The 16,317-nt window shown below is 40.7% G+C and overlaps 1 protein-coding gene across 6 annotated transcripts in view; it reads right to left on the bottom strand.

Annotated features, from left to right (window-relative positions):
* Window positions 1-16,317, bottom strand: part of ncam1b (neural cell adhesion molecule 1b) — an 82,125-nt gene that overhangs the window by 4,065 nt on the left and 61,743 nt on the right. For 3 of the 6 annotated variants that reach the window (XM_059330974.1, XM_059330975.1, XM_059330976.1), the window contains 6 exons: window positions 15,466-15,636; window positions 13,490-13,618; window positions 7,950-8,074; window positions 6,416-6,596; window positions 3,915-4,119; window positions 1,877-1,993 (listed from right to left, as the gene is read on the bottom strand). In XM_059330974.1, coding sequence (XP_059186957.1) covers window positions 1,877-1,993; window positions 3,915-4,119; window positions 6,416-6,596; window positions 7,950-8,074; window positions 13,490-13,618; window positions 15,466-15,636 — 928 coding nt within the window. Of the gene's footprint in view, window positions 1-38; window positions 1,140-1,876; window positions 1,994-3,914; window positions 4,120-4,568; window positions 5,427-6,415; window positions 6,597-7,949; window positions 8,075-13,489; window positions 13,619-15,465; window positions 15,637-16,317 lie in introns of those variants that run through there. The other 3 variants (XM_059330978.1, XM_059330979.1, XM_059330977.1) reach the window with 2 other exon arrangements.

Here is a 16,317-nt window from a genome sequence, read left to right as displayed (position 1 = left end):
GCACAAACACACAGATAAACCTCTAGAGGGAGCCGTACTCATCGTTGACAGGAGGAGCAGTCTTGGCCAGAGTCTCTGACGCCTCCAGAACTGGGCCTGAGGGGGGGAGGTCTGCTCCGTCTCCATTGGGCAGAGAGGGGGCAGAGGGCGGGCTCTCTAAGCTAATAAGGTCTGCCAGGGGGGGTCTCTCTGTCCCGTTCGTCAGCTCTAACTCTAAATCTGCATTTTTGGGTCCCCCATCAGAGGCTACTAAGTCGTACGTGTCAGACGGCGATGTGAGAAGGTCATTAGTAATCAGCGCCTCGACAGTGGCGGGGGCAGGAGTGAAAGGAATAGGAGTAACAGGTAAAGGAGAGGGGACGTCTGCAACTAGAGGAGCAGGTCCTTCAGCATCCAGGACTTTAAGAGCCCCGTGGATCACTGGAGGAGAGCTAGTCGCAGCATCTTTGTCAGTGTTTCGATCAACAGGTTTGTTTTTTGTGTCAAAGGCAGTAAGGCTAAGCCCACTAGGATTAGGGGCAGTTGTGTTTAAGTCAGGGTCTGGTTTCGGAGGGGCAGTGGTTGCTAGTGTGGAGGCAGTTTGTGCTGGCGTCTCGGTGTCTAAGGCTACAGTGTGTGGCTGTAAGGGGAGCTTGTTGAGCGGTGGCTTCGGAGCAGGTTTCTTGGTGTCGAGAGCAGGAGAGGAGGATGGGGAAGACGTAGCCAGTGGAGATACAGGCGGGCTACCTTTAGCATTCATAGCGGCAAGTTTAGGAGAGTGTCTACGCTTCGGTGGAATCGGTGTCCCAGCTTTTTGAGGTTTAGTCCATTCAGGGGTACGAGGAGAAGTGGTTATTTTCTCCTGTTCCTCCGGGGTGTCGCTTCCTCTTTGTTCTACTAACGGGGCCATTTTAGCTTCGACGGCAGAGGTGGAGATGAGGGGAGTCGGCGGCGCCGTGTTCGACTCTGGAGTCGGGGCCGGGGCCAGGACAGGGGTGGGTGAGGGGTCGTTGGCCGGGGTAGACAGGCTACAAGTGAGGGTAGTGGTCTCGCTAGAGGGGCTGTCCTGAGCGGGGTCAATTGTTGCAGTGGCTGTGTCAGAGTTGGTGGCTACGGAGGAGAGGGTGTCCAGTGCCAGAGCAGCAGTGTAAGCCGCCAGCCTGAGAGAGCAGGGAGAGAACAGAGACACACAGACTAGACACCAGGGTGACTGTGACAGAGGAAGGGTGGCTCGGACGAGAGCATGCAGAGGGATTAGTTGGCTTCAGAAATTCACACAAACATAGACAAAGCAACTTAAAAACAGCAACTTTAAGCCTAGTGAGAAAAAGAAACAAAGCAAAAGAGGGCGTCATGCTGTGAGTGGACATCAAAGGATACATCCCATACACACACCAACATGGAGTACACTGTCTAGGAAAACTAATATACTAAATAAACCAGTCTTCCTGCAGAAAACTACAGCACCACGCAGAACCACCTATAAGGGTTAAACAGTACCAGTGACAATTTTTTTCCAGACTGCTGATAATGAGAGATGGCTTGCTGAGGTTATCAAATGGCTTCACGTGAGAGTTGACCACACTCAAGAGGACAAAAAGCCTTTCTGTGTGTTTAACTGGTATTGCTTCAACCTTGATACACATGAGACAGAAAATCTCCAGAGGCTGGAGAAAAAACACAAAGTGCAGTAATCCCTCTGAAAGGGAATAAAAAACGGAAAAGCAACACAGTTCAGTGGACTCCACCTAAGAATTAGCTCTTTTAATTTCAGAGAGAGGTCAAATTTTGTCCTGTTGAATAAGATAATTATTCTTTGAAGTGGAGTGCATTGTACAACAGCTAAGAAGACTTGAGCGGTAAAGAGGCCGTATGCTGGACGTCCTTTTTTACTCACTCTGGCTCTGTGAGAGGTGTGGTTTCATTGGGTTCTGTCGGTCCTGCTGCATTATGATTGGCTGTGCACTCGTCCTCTGTTCTGACTTCAACTATTGGCTCTTTGGACTCATCTTTCCTGCAGGACAGACGGAGGAAATATATATTTTTAAACGTGAGCAGAATATTTCATAAAACAGTTATCCTGCCCGCCACAGTGAGCAGTGAGAAAAGGTGACACAAGAGTAGTAGACAGTAATTATATCAACACACGTGAGTGGATTCATCCTGTCAACTCAGTCACAGTCGACCAACTCATGCGAAGAAGTACATGTTGCTGTATGTAGCACAAATCAATATGTGATGCAACTCCCCACTCAAATTGATTCAAAACTGTCTTGTCGTGCACATGAGCGTATTTGTTCGATGCTTCACTTAAACCCAGCATCCTTCATAGTTTCACTGAAGGAGAAATCCACTCTAAAAACTGTTTTATTGATTTGTTTATTTCCCCCATTCCTGTGGATACGGACTGAGCGGACCTTAATGCACGGCAGTCACGAGATGTGTTGATTTTGCTCAAGAGGCACAACAGTTTGCCTTTAATGGAAAAAACCCTTCCCCTGCTATCTCTTGTTTATCAGCCTAAACATAAAACCTTCAGCTAAGATTCTTAATCATCTTTAATGTCAGTCATTAAAGGCCTTCTGGGGAATGTAGGAAGTCACTGATTAAAGCAGAGGTACAGTAGACAAAAGTGTCAACAACAACAACAAGATCAAATTTTAAAAAAAAAAGGAAGCTTGAAATGCACATAACATCACAGATTGATTCGCACAACAGTTCAAAGAGCATCAAACAGTGTTCTTTTTATTTATTTTACCAAAAGGCTTCTACATTTACTGATTCTTCTTCAGAACTGGAAATATTTTGCCTTCATTGTTTTGCTTTTTGGCCACTTGGGACCAGTGCAACAAGTTGTAAACAAAACACAGACATATAATCACCTGGGAAAGTTGTTGTGGTTAACAAACAGTTGCATGTCTACACATCCAGCAGACACTTATACAAGTCTTAGGCCCCATTTCCACCTGCTAAATATATATGATTTGTTCCTAGATAATGATCCAGTTACTGCTACTTCGCATATCTTTTGCCGGCCTTGTTTCAGGGTGGAAGAAAGCAGAGTTAGGCACCAATCAGGTACTAGAAAGAGCCACCAACAAAACCAGCTTTTTTTATTTTATGGTGCACCTAGATTAAAACCACTAGTGGTATTAATTAAAATTTCATATATTTTCAATTTTTAGCAGTGTCGCACCGCTCATCATGGTAACACTTGGTCCAGGCAGCCAATCACATAAAGCAAGCTACTTTACCTCTTCCTTCTTGTTTTGATGCTGATGATAAGTCTCATGTGATTGTGGTAGCATTTACACCTGGTTTAGATTCTGTCACAATGTCACTGCTGATCCAATTGTATTCTGATCACAATACATTCTGTGTGCATTTTCACCTTGCATTAGGATAGCCAGGACACGTAAATGCCTCTGCAGTAAACAGAGTACGCCTTTAAGTTCTGTTTTGGTCTCTGCCATCTCTTGAGGGAAACATCTGGTTCTTCAGTTGCTAAATGCTCCTCTATGTTCACCAGCTAGTGGGTGACTTTGTCTGCCTGCCATTTGGTGCTGGGCAGGTTGTGTACAGTGTGTTTATGAAAGCTTGTTTGTTGAAAACAAATGCCTGCTGCAACTGGAAATCATGAGGATGACAGCAATAACGGAACAGTAAAGGTTCGGGCCGTAAAAACAAAACGGTCATCAGAAAGATGCTCAAAAGCTGAGGTGGAGGAGCAGAGTTGAGGGATTATTCTGTGTTTTCCAATAAAGGATTACCTCACACACAGTTATCTGTTCCATTGTTGAAATGTTATTAGGGCAACTTTAAAATGGATATATGAGGGGTTTCAGAAATAGAATTGGGTCCTACAGTACAATTGACCCTTATTTTTAATCTGGCCTGGGGTAACGATCACTGTTGTAACTGTCACTGATACTCACATGAAGGCTGCCTTGCCCTCCTCCAAGTTGTGCCCTTTGGTCCCCGTGCCCGATTTTCCGCAGAGGCACATGATGAGGCCACATTTGTTGACAAAGTAACAAGTGACATCCACAGCTAGCAGCAGGAGTACAAATACTACAACAAGGATCCCTGCCCAGAGCATGATGCCCATGGATGCCCAAGCCGCTGCCTCATCACCCAAATCTGCCAGACGAGAGACAAGAGAGGGAGATCGCTGAACAGCTGTAGCGTGACACAGTTTAATAGAAACAGCCAGGAACAACTGAATAAAAGTGCAGCTATGCTACTGTAACCACAAATACTTCCATAAAACAATAAACAACTCACCTGCCATGAGCATTGAGACGTTCTAGTTTTCTCGCCATGAATTTAGATGCAGTGTGATGTTTGTGTTGACTCGTGTTCAATTATTCTTATAATGGCTATCGTTAAAAACACATAAAAAGTATTTCTAGAAATATATTCAACCCATTTATTTGGTATTAGAAGAAGAGCAAACCGAAGCATACATGGTGTTGCAAGTTACCCAGGAATGCAGGATATTTTATGGACAAAATGAATGCAAGGCTTTTCCAAATATCACAAATAGACTAAAATGCATCTTCACTGTGCGTGTCAAGTCAACTCCCTAAAATATCCTCTCTGCATCGGGATACATTTAACTCTTTAGATACCAACAACAATTAATCAAACTGCTAGAGAATAAAATGCAGCTGAGTAAAGCACCCTCCAATATAAATGTATAAAAACAGGTATTTTTGAATGATATTTGATACACATTACATGCATGAGAAACTATATCCAGACATTTTTTAGTAAAGAGCACAAAAATAACAGTTTCCTTGCTATAATTTTGTATCGAGCTTGTCAAAGTGTTCCAATATTATTATTACAAACAGTTCTCAGTTAGGTGTTTCTGTTTTCAATAATGTAAACGTTAATGTTACAAACATTTACAGTAGATATGCATAATCTTGTGAGCGATTAACAAATATAATACAGTGTTTATGTAAACGGAGAGGCCCGGCACTCAGCCTCCATTCTCTTCTAAGTGCTAATTTTTTTTTAAAATAACCTCATTTCAATTCCACTATTGTTCATTACTGTAAACTGGCAGTCCTCTCTGTTGTCTAGTGCTGATGACTAGCTGTGCTTATGCTGAGAAGAGTGAATCTGTGGGAGGCGAAGGATTTCCACTGCCTTTGGTTCAGCAAGTCTGTCTGGTCTGTTCTGAAGCTACACAGCACCCTTTTCTCACCCATAACAGAGACACGTCTGTCATGGACAAAGTCTGTTTTAAGGAGTGAAAGCGTCCAGAGAGACAGCCAGGCCAGAGAAAGGCAAGCTCTCCTCTACAGTTATGGTGTGAATTCCCCACGGAAACTATGAGAGCAGGAGTACGGTGATGAGGGACAGGATGAGTGAGACCAAAGTGCATGTCATAGATGAACAGCCCTGACTGGCTGAGGAGATGGGGGGCAGCAAAACCCCTACCACACCAAAATGCACACAGGGCGAGACGAGAAATGTTCACGTGGTCGACCACACCAATGTCCAGGACCAGGCAAGAGAGCAGGAACATTGAGAGAGGGGACAAAAGAGAGAACGGGAATACAGGACAGGAAGAGGGGGGGAAATGAAGGGAAACAAAGAGGAAAAAAAGAGAAGGGCGGGGAGAACAGAGGAAGAGAGAAAGTGAAAATGTGTCAGGTCTGAAAATTAAAAGTGAAAAAAAAGAAAGAAAAAAAAAAGAAAGATTTCTTGTATTGAGGGACGAAAAAAAATACAGCAACACATCAAAGCAAAAAGCACAGCACAAAGGGGAAAACTACACCGTGTGGACTAGATGGTGACTCAGTGGTGGGTGAGTGGGAAATGCTTTAGATTGGAAAATGAATTAGAAAAGGAGTGAGAGGAAGACGTAATGGTCTGTTGCGATGTTTCAGCAAAGCACTCGGCAGCATCTAGCACCTAAAGGGAACCTGACAAGCTGTGTGGGGTTTTTTTTGTGTGCGGTTGGTATAAACCTTCAGCTGCAGTTAAGACCTCAAGGTGCAAGTTAATCAGTGGTTATCAAGGGTCAATTTAAAGGCTGCTTCCACACGGGGACAAACTATCCATTCTAGCTGCTGTTTTAGCAGTAAACAAAGCTAAAGGAAAACTACAATCATTCAGGGGAAATCATTTCATCCTCTGTGGAAAGAGCCTGTCCCAGTTCTGCGAGCGCAAACTCAAGCTCATTTAGTAAAGGCTGTCAAAACTTTAAAGTGAGAAAATTCAGCCGGAAAATCATTTCTGGCTCACTGCCGTCCAGGAAATCTATTTTTTTTCCCTGTAGATTTATTTAGTTGTCATTCACCTTTTAGAGCTAGAGAGTTAAAAATAGAATGTGACGATCTGGCTTTGAGCTTTGAGTTTGGCTCATCAGTTTTCTGGCTGTTTAGTTCCAGTTTAGTGCTGGTGACATGAGGGAGGGTACCTGGGATGGCTTCTGGCTCTGTGGACGTCCTGAAGGACATGGTAGCTGGCTGGGATTTGCCCTTCTGGTTCTCTGCCACCACATAGACATTGTACTCTGTGTCCCACTCCAACCCACTAAGAACCACATACTCGCTGCCGCTGGGAAGTCGGATTTCTGGTTTCCACTCTGACAACTGTATCTAAGGACACACACACACAGAAATACAGTACATGGTTTTAGGGTGAAAAAGTTATTAATCATTTAGTCTAAAAAACATTAGACAAGATTAACTAATAATCAACTTTTCATGAGGTGAAAACCACAGATATGCCATTTTTATCCAACCAACAGTTTGATGCAAGACAAGTAAAAACTCATTCTCATCTTTGAGGAGGCTCAAGCCATCAAAATGTTTTTGCTTGCAAATTTGCTCTATTAATTAATCAATTATCGGAATAGTTTTATAATTTTATTCATTTTCTGTCCATCCATTATTCACCAAATAATTTCAGCTCTGCATGCATTAATATGAAGGCTTGAACACAACAGGAATAAAAATAACAGTTCTGATGTTAAGTTATTTTATTGAAGATATTAGAAGATAGGGCTGGAACTAACTATTTTAATTGATCATTAATCTGCCAATTAAAGAAGCAGCATGTTGAAATTAGTGGCATCTAGTGGTGAGGTTGCAGATTGCAACCAACTAAATACCCCTCCCCTTACCCTTCATTTTCCAGGTGAGTCTAAGAACTAAGTGGCCTTCATATAATGTAAAAACAGAAATGGCTCTCTCTGGAGCCTTGTCCGTTTCGGGCTACTATAAAAATATGGAGGTGCAACATGGCGGACTCCAGCTTCCAGGAACAGCACTGTGCTTGAAGCCAATTTGACATAGTGGATTGAAAGCATTTCCCATAGACATACACTGAGACATTTTCAGCAGATCATTTTTTTTAGGTACATCAATTTTGCAGTACGAACATGTAAATAGCACTAAGTTAAATTGTTATGTTCCAAAAGTTGTTAAGTTTACTAACAGACAAATGCTTGGTTATTTTCCTTTCTCTGTTCATGAATGATCCTGCCCAAGATCAGGTTGCTCAGAGGTGAGGTTAAAGAAAATGCTTCTGTGCTTGATTTATGGGCCTTGCAGTGCTGAAGGTCCTGGTAATTTTATACATGGACATAATTTTTGGCTTCATGTGCAACTGAGCAACTTTAACCAGAATAAATGGGGCCTGTTGGAGACATAATGCTAGCTAAAACAGAACAATTCTTAGTTTCAGGTAATTATGAATATTATATTCTATTTCTGCCAATAGATCCCCTGGATTCCAACATATTGCACCTTTATGCTACCAGTTATCTTGCATATAAAATGTCAGAGAAATGGTGAAAAATGGCCCACACAATTTCCCAGAAAACCCAAAGATATTCAGGCTAGCCTAGAAGCAAAGAATTTTTTGTGATTTTGCTGAAAAAATTGAATTAATGATCAATTGTTTATCAAAGACAGACTCATCATTTAAGCTCTAATCTCCATACTCACTGGTTTGTAGCGGACAAGATAATGTAAAATGGGCGAGCCGCCATCGTCCTGCTTGATCCAGCTGACCTTGAGGGAGTTGCCTTTGGGTTGAAGTGCCCCTTCGATCTTAGGAGGATTGGGATTCCCTACAGGCACACAGGAGCAAGATAGAGATTATACAAAGACTAATTAAAATGATGCAGAGAATTACAGGGTTATTTTAGTGGGAGAAGATTCTGTCAGTCAGTAGCTTTAAAATTGTAAAGCAAAGAAAATGAAAACTGTGCTTAGAAATAAAAGTCACAACTTTAAAACTGGTCTCTTTGTTGTTGTCCTTTTAAGTCACTTGCCCTTCTTTAATCTCTTGCCTCAAGATGACACATCTCAAGTCAGACTAATTACAAAATGACACTGCTTATCTGATTCAGTCCGAGTTGCTGAGTGACATTCCCATAGTGTCATACACGGCTTCAGGGGAAAATGTTGTTAATGAAATGTCTATGTAAGATTGGCATTTCACAGCATAATAAATAAATGTACCTGATAACCACACGGTGAAATGTTTGTGCTGTAAACTTGTAATGCACCCAACTATGTTTGCACTGTCTTAACCTCCCACATCTGATTTCTACAATCATTGTTTAAACAGTTGACATAACACTCAATAATTAAGACAAAAATGTTAGACAACAGATTAATTTATCTAATCGTGTGATTGTGCTCCTCTGACCTGTGGAGTTCCTCTTGGATCAATCCTGGGACCTGTCTTATTCTCCCTTTTTCAACACATTATCCATCTCTTTGTCTCTTATCTTTGCTATATCAATGATAAATGTATCTATGAATTTTGAGTTCTTTTCTCTGAATGAGATAATAGCCTAGATGTCTCCCAACTATCTTCAGAAAACTTAAAACAAAACGCTTCTTGTCTTTTTGAAATTTCACATCAACCCCTGCTGTAGACTTCTATCAAAAAGTTTTTTACAATTTACAATTTAACTCGGAGAAGCATCTTAAGTCTGTAATTCAGTCCTGTCATTTAATTAAGAAACACTGACAAAGTACTCGGCCTCGTCTTTCAAACAGCTTGAAGAGACCATCCATTGTTTTGTCTCCTCACTTCTTAACTATTGTAATGCCCTGTATTCTTGTTTAAGCCCCAAAGCTGTTGCACGTCTACAGATAATTTCTGATGCATTATGCGGCATTATTACTAACTACAGTAGGACTCTGGCGCTGAAATCAAAATCCCATCAATAACTGTTCAATTGTTTCACAATTTGGCTCCATTTCATTCTGCCTCAGATCATCAAACACTGGCAGGCAAATTCACAATAGCATTGCACTGCTTCTCTGGCCGCTAAACCTGCACAAAAAGGACAAATGCAATGAAATGCAACCAAGAAAATAGTGTCTTGATGCTCCTGTGCTATTTGCTAGTATTTAAATTAGGTAACATGCATACATTTAAGGCAATATTGGCCACTTTATATTCAAATTAGCCTCACTGCAAAAACAGTCCAATTTAGAAAATTTGTTTTGTCCCTCGCCATTACCACAAAAGAAACATTTATAATTTGCTACATGGATAATTTTAATCAGCTGCAAAACATTATGGGCGTGTTGGCGATGTTACATCATTCACACAATATCTTTTGTGAATCGGACCTTGAGATGAGACAGATAGATGGTGCAAGTGGTGTGCAACTCATGGTACAATCAATTCTTTGTGAATTTGCGATTAGTGTTTCAAGACCTCTTTATTCTCCAAAGCATCTGATGCTTCCTTCTTCAATTGAAATTGTTATGCAATGTTCTTCATCTTGTAACTATAAAGCGCTCTGTAACCCTGGTTTAGAAAAGTGCCACATATATAAAGTATTAGTTCAAGGTGTGTAACGGTTAGAGAGTTCTTACTCTGACTCAGAATATTGCTTTCCTTCAAAACCACGCTTACATTGGTCCATGTTAGTTAATTGAGCCTTGAATGCAGCCTAAGGTTAAACATGATAAACAATATGTGGGATACAATGCACAGGGTAGCTATTGCTCTCAGCATGAATACTACAAATCCATGATTGAGAACCAGAGCAAACTGCTGGTGGGGGCAGTTTTTTTTGCAGGTATGTGGAGGTAGACATTGATAATGATTCTCCTGTGATAAGAGGAAACTGTGTTTATTACACACTTGATTTATTGGAACACATCCTATAGGGAAGAGAGGTAACATCCCTTTAGGTAGCAAGCCATCAATACCATCCGAGTGATGCTGATATTAAACACTCTTGGCTGTTATATATTACCGTGAAGACAGCTCTGGCTCTCTCTCATTTATCCTGCTGAGGCAAATGTCTACATGACTGATTAATGGGATTGAGGTAGACGTGTATTACATGATTGCATAGAAGCAATTAATGTGCAGTTTGTTTAACTGAGGGGATCCTCCAACTAAAGTGAGGGGGTCTTCTTTCAAAAAAACAATCTGCAACAGTAAGTTACCTTCTGCAGAGTGGAGGGGGACCATCAGAACCATGCATGCCAATTAACAGTCACATTAAATGACACGTGAGTGGTTCAAAGAGGAAGAAGGACATGAAAGACAGAACACAGGAACAGGTATAGGACAAAAAAAGCTGTAAATGACCTGGCGACAAGCTAAAACAGAAAGATGTGGAATCACAACACAGATTTTCATACAAACAAACAATAACTTAATGTGAAAAGTGCAGTGTACATCTAACAGCTTTATGCTCTTGACTTTAGAGACTTTATAGTTTGCAATGTAACTGATTAATCACCTCTAAATGGCCTAATCCAAATGTAAACATTCCCAAATCGCCCATGCTTTACACTGTGCATTAAAAAAGCTGGAGCCGGAGGCAATATATGCTGTTTTTGAAATTTAGAGATTTGGCGTTAAATCATAATACTGTTATAAAGCCAATTAATTCACAGGCTGCAAATCAAAATGATATTAATATTCATATTTGGATAACTCAGCTGCCAACTCAAAGAATGTGGGTGAGATAGGATCTACAGGTAAGAGACACAGAGGAGTTTGCATTTATAATCAGGCCAGAGAAGGTCACAGTTTCTAGAAAAATATACACATTTTGCGCTGCTTAAGTTAATATAAATGCAGCTAATCAGTAGGGGTGATGGGGGTTATCCTGTAGGGATAGAAACAGCTACAGCATTAAGAAACTAATCGTCTATTATCCTCTCTACAGAACAAACCTGTGTCTTCAGTGAAAAAATGAAAAATGTCGTCTAGGGACATAAAAGAGAAGATATCAGGCAAACGAATCAGTTGTCTGCACAAATGACTACCTGAATATCTGTAATAACACTTCACTGCAGAGTTTAGCAAGACATATTTCTGCCAGACTGCACCAGAGAAGCAAGAGAAAGCAAAACATTTTATTTAATGACTGCCACATTTAAGGTTAGAATGAGACGGAGGCAGCACACAAAAACTGTAAGGCTGTTCGAAGACACAGCTTCAAAGGCAGCAAAAAGTGAAAAGCTGTTTGTTTTTTAAAAATTGTATTTCAAAGAAAATACGGTACTAATATTAGTTTTAAGTCAATATCTCAACAAACGTCAAACATCGTTTGTTCGATTGAATAAACTGCGATTACAAAATAACAAAATAATAAAACACTTGATTTAACCTGCTGTCTTAGCCCTGAATTAGCAATAATTGAAAAGTCCATTTTAAAGCAGCTACAAGGAGCTTTAATTCTGTGTGGGTTTTGGCGCCCCCTGTGGACAAAGGTGGTAGTGTTTCCATGAGCACCATGGCCTCATGTCGTAAAGATAATAATCTGGCATATGCATTAGTTTTGGAAGCGATTGAAAGAAACTTATTTAACACTCGTTTTACAGCTGTTTGCAGGATGCACAGCCACTTGCTATTATTTGCAGCTATGTAAGATTAATAACTAATATGACAATGTATGGAGTAAGATAGCTACTCCATAACAATGCTGAATCAAAGTAAACTTTGTATTTAGCCACAAACATAATGTATATATTGGTGCAAAACTATGTCTTGCAGTGTATTTCATAAATAAAAAAGACATATTACAAACCTGTGTAGGATGAAGAGGGTTGATTTAAGAATCCTTTAAAATCACATAATTATCTGTTGACGGACCGACTCATGTTCTTGCCTTTCCTAATTTTTGCTCTTTGCTCAATTCTTTTCTTTTTCTCAAAAATCTCTCTTCTACTTCAAAGGGTCTTCCAGTCTGCATGCAGTAAACCATTTAATCTGATTTCACAGGAAATCAAACCTGGAGAAATAGCCAATGTATTTTTGATAATCTTGTTTGCTCATGTAGGTGATAAAGAGGCATGTAGAGTATTACATTGAAACCGTTTCATAACCAGTTAAAACTCCTTGTAGTTGCTTTAAGTCAATAAATAATGTACTTTTTAATAACAGAACAGACACTGATTTATTGATTTTGCCATGGCTTCCGTTGTTGAGAGACAGTGAAGTCAAAACAAAGATGAAATAATACTCCAGAAGCATATTAATAAAAAACACATACATATTTATCTTGATGTGTCAATAGGTATGAAATTAAACTAATACCAGAAGCAATTTTTCTCTGTCTTTTTCTTATTTGATACTGATAAACAGCACTTCAAACCACGGAGTCAGTGAGAAACAGCTGAGCAAAAAGAGATGAAGCACTTACTTTTGTAAGTGCGGCCTGATGGATACAACAGACGGATGAGAAAATGGATAAAGAAAGATGATTAAAATTATAGAAAAAAAAAACAAAAAAAACATGGGGAGATGATCAGCATGTAGACAACATTGAATCATGCCCAACAGTGAAAATGGGATCAATTACGAGTCAACAGGCACAATGTGAAGACTACAGGGTGTAAAATGTGTTTCCCCAACCAACAGAGGGGGCTAAAAACTAAATAATGGGTTCAAGCTTCACTACAAGGATGCTATTTAAAAGGACTGGGGAATAGCTATCTGTTTCATATTCTAATTTATGGTTTCACAAGCACATAATGAGCCTAATAAAATACTATAAAACTGTGGATTTTAAATGATTGTGCCACTGAATCCAACAGCGACCTGTGTGATGAAATCACAATGCAATTTCATGTGTTAAATAGCAGGATGGTGTTAAACCAATTTGACTCTATGTAAATATGTGTACTGAATTTTTAATCTTTCAAAGTCCCTCCATGTAACTAAATAAACAAAAAAAGGAGGTCAATGAGTTACTTCCTGTTGGCCGTTTTACACTTGAACACACAAACAAAAAACTCGTAAGAAGGCAAACTTGGGACTGAAAAGACGACACTGTTGGAAGCTTTTGTGACACTGTCCAAACACTGCCGACTTGTGTGTTGCTCTCCAGCGGCTGACTGCACTTCAGTGAGTTTTTACAGACCAGTAATGGGATAGACAAGCACTTCTTATTCCAAGACAAAGCACAAAGGTCTTCAGGTAATGTGTTTGTGCAGACAGGGGTGCGTCAGAAGCTCGACAGCGTGCTGTAAACGGTGCAACATGTGCCACTTACGGACAGGCTCCGTCTTGAAGAACTCAGCGGGGCTGCTTTCACCTTCACCCTTGCCGTTGATGGCTGACAACTTCACTTCGTAGCTGGTCTCTGGCTTCAGGCCTGTGATGGTCGCCTCACCGGTGTAGCCTGTTACAAAATATCAGCGGCAGTGCAATCCCCGTTGAGAACACCTTGATAATTTTGATTAGCGGTGAAACAAACACAGCCCCAGTTCAAACAATACATGCATAATTAATTCCAATGCGAGTAAACACTGATTAGCTCCATTTTCGTTTCATTCCAACAATGTTTAAACAGATAAATCTATTTAGAGATGGTCTAAAAGGTCTAAACCCTGATATACACAGAAACCGAAATAACTGACAGCTGTTTCATAGCTGCTATCATGTAAAGAATAACCTTGGAATTAGGATTACTTTCTATATATTATTAACCCCTAAAGACCAACTGTACATTAATAGATTCATTTAGATTAACATAGATTTATTTAAGCTTCATCTGTCAAGACTTTAGTTTGAGTGTATAAGGGTTTAGAACATGATGATATGAGTATATGGCCATCACCATGCTCAATTATAGGGCTGTTTCCATTACCGCCCAATACCCGGAATGAGGCAGGTCTCACTCGCCGGAAAGCCCCTAATTTGAATACGAGCCGTCCGGAGCGAACTTTTCTCGGGACTTTTTTCGTCCCTGTCGAAGAGCAGGGCCAATTTTCTCCCCTGAGAAAAGCCTGGTTACTGATTGGATAGATCGCTTAGCGGGATGTGACATACTAAGCAGGATGTGACGTAGTACTCTATGCAACAACAACACACGCCATTTGTAAAAGCCGGAGAAGCACTGTTGCCAACTTAGTGACTTATATAGCTATATTTACCGACTTTTCAGACCCCCTTAGCGACTATTTTTCAAGAAAGCGACTGGAGACAAATCCAGCGACTTTTTCTGGTGTTATTGGAGACTTGTTCTTACTCTTCTTAACGAGACGCCGGCCCCCGCAGCTCGTTAAGAAGAGTAAGAACGAGTCGAAGCGGCACAGTCCTCCTGTAGCAGTCTCTCCCAGCTGCAGAGCCAGAGGGGATGTTAACCCCTTAGCGTCCAGTCTGCAAATTGCTAATAGGCTAACAGTTAGCTCTGTAGCAGTACAGTGTGTATGTGCTGCTGCTACAGGAGGTGTTCACTTAGGGATCTCTGTTTGTTTACAACAAGCACTGGACATTTATGCACACTAAGCGATGCCGGTTAATTCACAATCGCTATGTTTATGATCAGCGGAGATGCTGTACATAATTAGCCATGCTGCTTTCTTTATGATCAGCTGCTGACGTTGTGCACAATTAGCAACGGCGGCCACAGTTGCGTCTCCCGTGGCTAATCCGTCACCTATGTGTCACGTTTGAAACTGTTGCTAAGCGATTACGCAACAGTCGTTAACCATACGTCAACTCCGAAGTCTCGTAAATCCCTCTGGGAGCTAACTTGTAAGGGGGACATGCAGAGACTTTTGAGAGGGTGTGGCCTGAGACTTTCCCAGTGGCCACTTTTCCCCTTAGTGGAAACATGGCTTATGTCTCATGAATTAATGCAGCAACTTTTGGGTTGATACCATTTGTTACACAGATTTGGTGCTTAAGTCTACCTTTTTCTTAAACTCAAAAATGTATCTTAAAAAATTGTCAAAAATCCTTTCAAAAAACACATTATTACACCAAAATCTTGAGGAACACCATATAAAAATCCATGCTTTTATTTAGTATAAAAAAACTTTTGGATTTTGGAGATTTCTGCAAAATTGCCTAATAAAAGCATTTAAAGCAATTAACTGTGTGTTCCAGTGTTATGCAGTAAATGAAAGAAGAGCCTTCAAACATTTTTTGATATTATTCAAATTGGCTTGAAATCCTCACCCCCCAAAAATTCACATTTCTGCCGAACAACAACATCATTTCTGTTATGTTTTGTGTTCATACCATCTTGGACTTCGTAGATGCGCTGCACCCAGCTGCCCCTGCCTTGAGCTTTCCACTCCGCTCTGTATTTCAGCACAGGAACACCTCCAGTGGATTCAGGCTCCTCAAACTGAATCTGAGCTGTGGTGGAGAAAGGTCTCACCTCGCTGATGGATGGAGCTGATGGCACCTCTGGTAAAGGAAATGCAGTGTGGTTTCAATAAAAACTGTAAGATTGCAGCATGCCAGACTCCATTGTTCCATTACACTAACAGACTGAACTCACAGCTCCTAACAGCCATGCTTCTGCTTCGGAAGAAATGTATGATTTGATAAATTAATGCTGCTTCTCTGAATACCTCAGAAAAATAAAAAGATAGGGAAGAAAACAATAAAATGATCCAACTATGAACAGTGAGCTGATCCCAAGTCAGTCTTAAAGGAGCAGCGTGCAGGATTTACTCGAATTAATGAAATATAATAGTCATAGTTATGTTTTCATTTGTGTATAATAACCTGAATCTAAGAATCGTTATGTTTTCGTCAGCTTAGAATAAGCCTTTCATGCATAAATAGGGAGCGGGTCCTCTGTCATGTTGCACCACCATGTTTCTTTAGTAGCCAGGAACGGGAACAAAGAAGGCCTTTTGCGCGTTTAAGGTTACCTGATGGTCACTGTAGGTTCTGCAACAAGCAAGGGAGGGGTGAATGGGGGAGTATTCATTTGGTTGCAATCTGCAACCTTACCACTAGAGGCCACTTATTCCTGCGCAGTATTCCTTTAAATTATGATAACTGCATAAAAACCAACAGGAAACAGTGAGCTGCTTCTTAGACCTTTCAAAGAAAGGTAAACCTTTTGAGAAATTTTGA

The sequence above is a fragment of the Centropristis striata genome, chromosome 4 (genome assembly GCF_030273125.1).
Source record: "Centropristis striata isolate RG_2023a ecotype Rhode Island chromosome 4, C.striata_1.0, whole genome shotgun sequence".
Classification (NCBI taxonomy): Eukaryota; Metazoa; Chordata; class Actinopteri; order Perciformes; family Serranidae; genus Centropristis; species Centropristis striata.
This window is presented reverse-complemented; position numbering and strand designations above follow the sequence as displayed.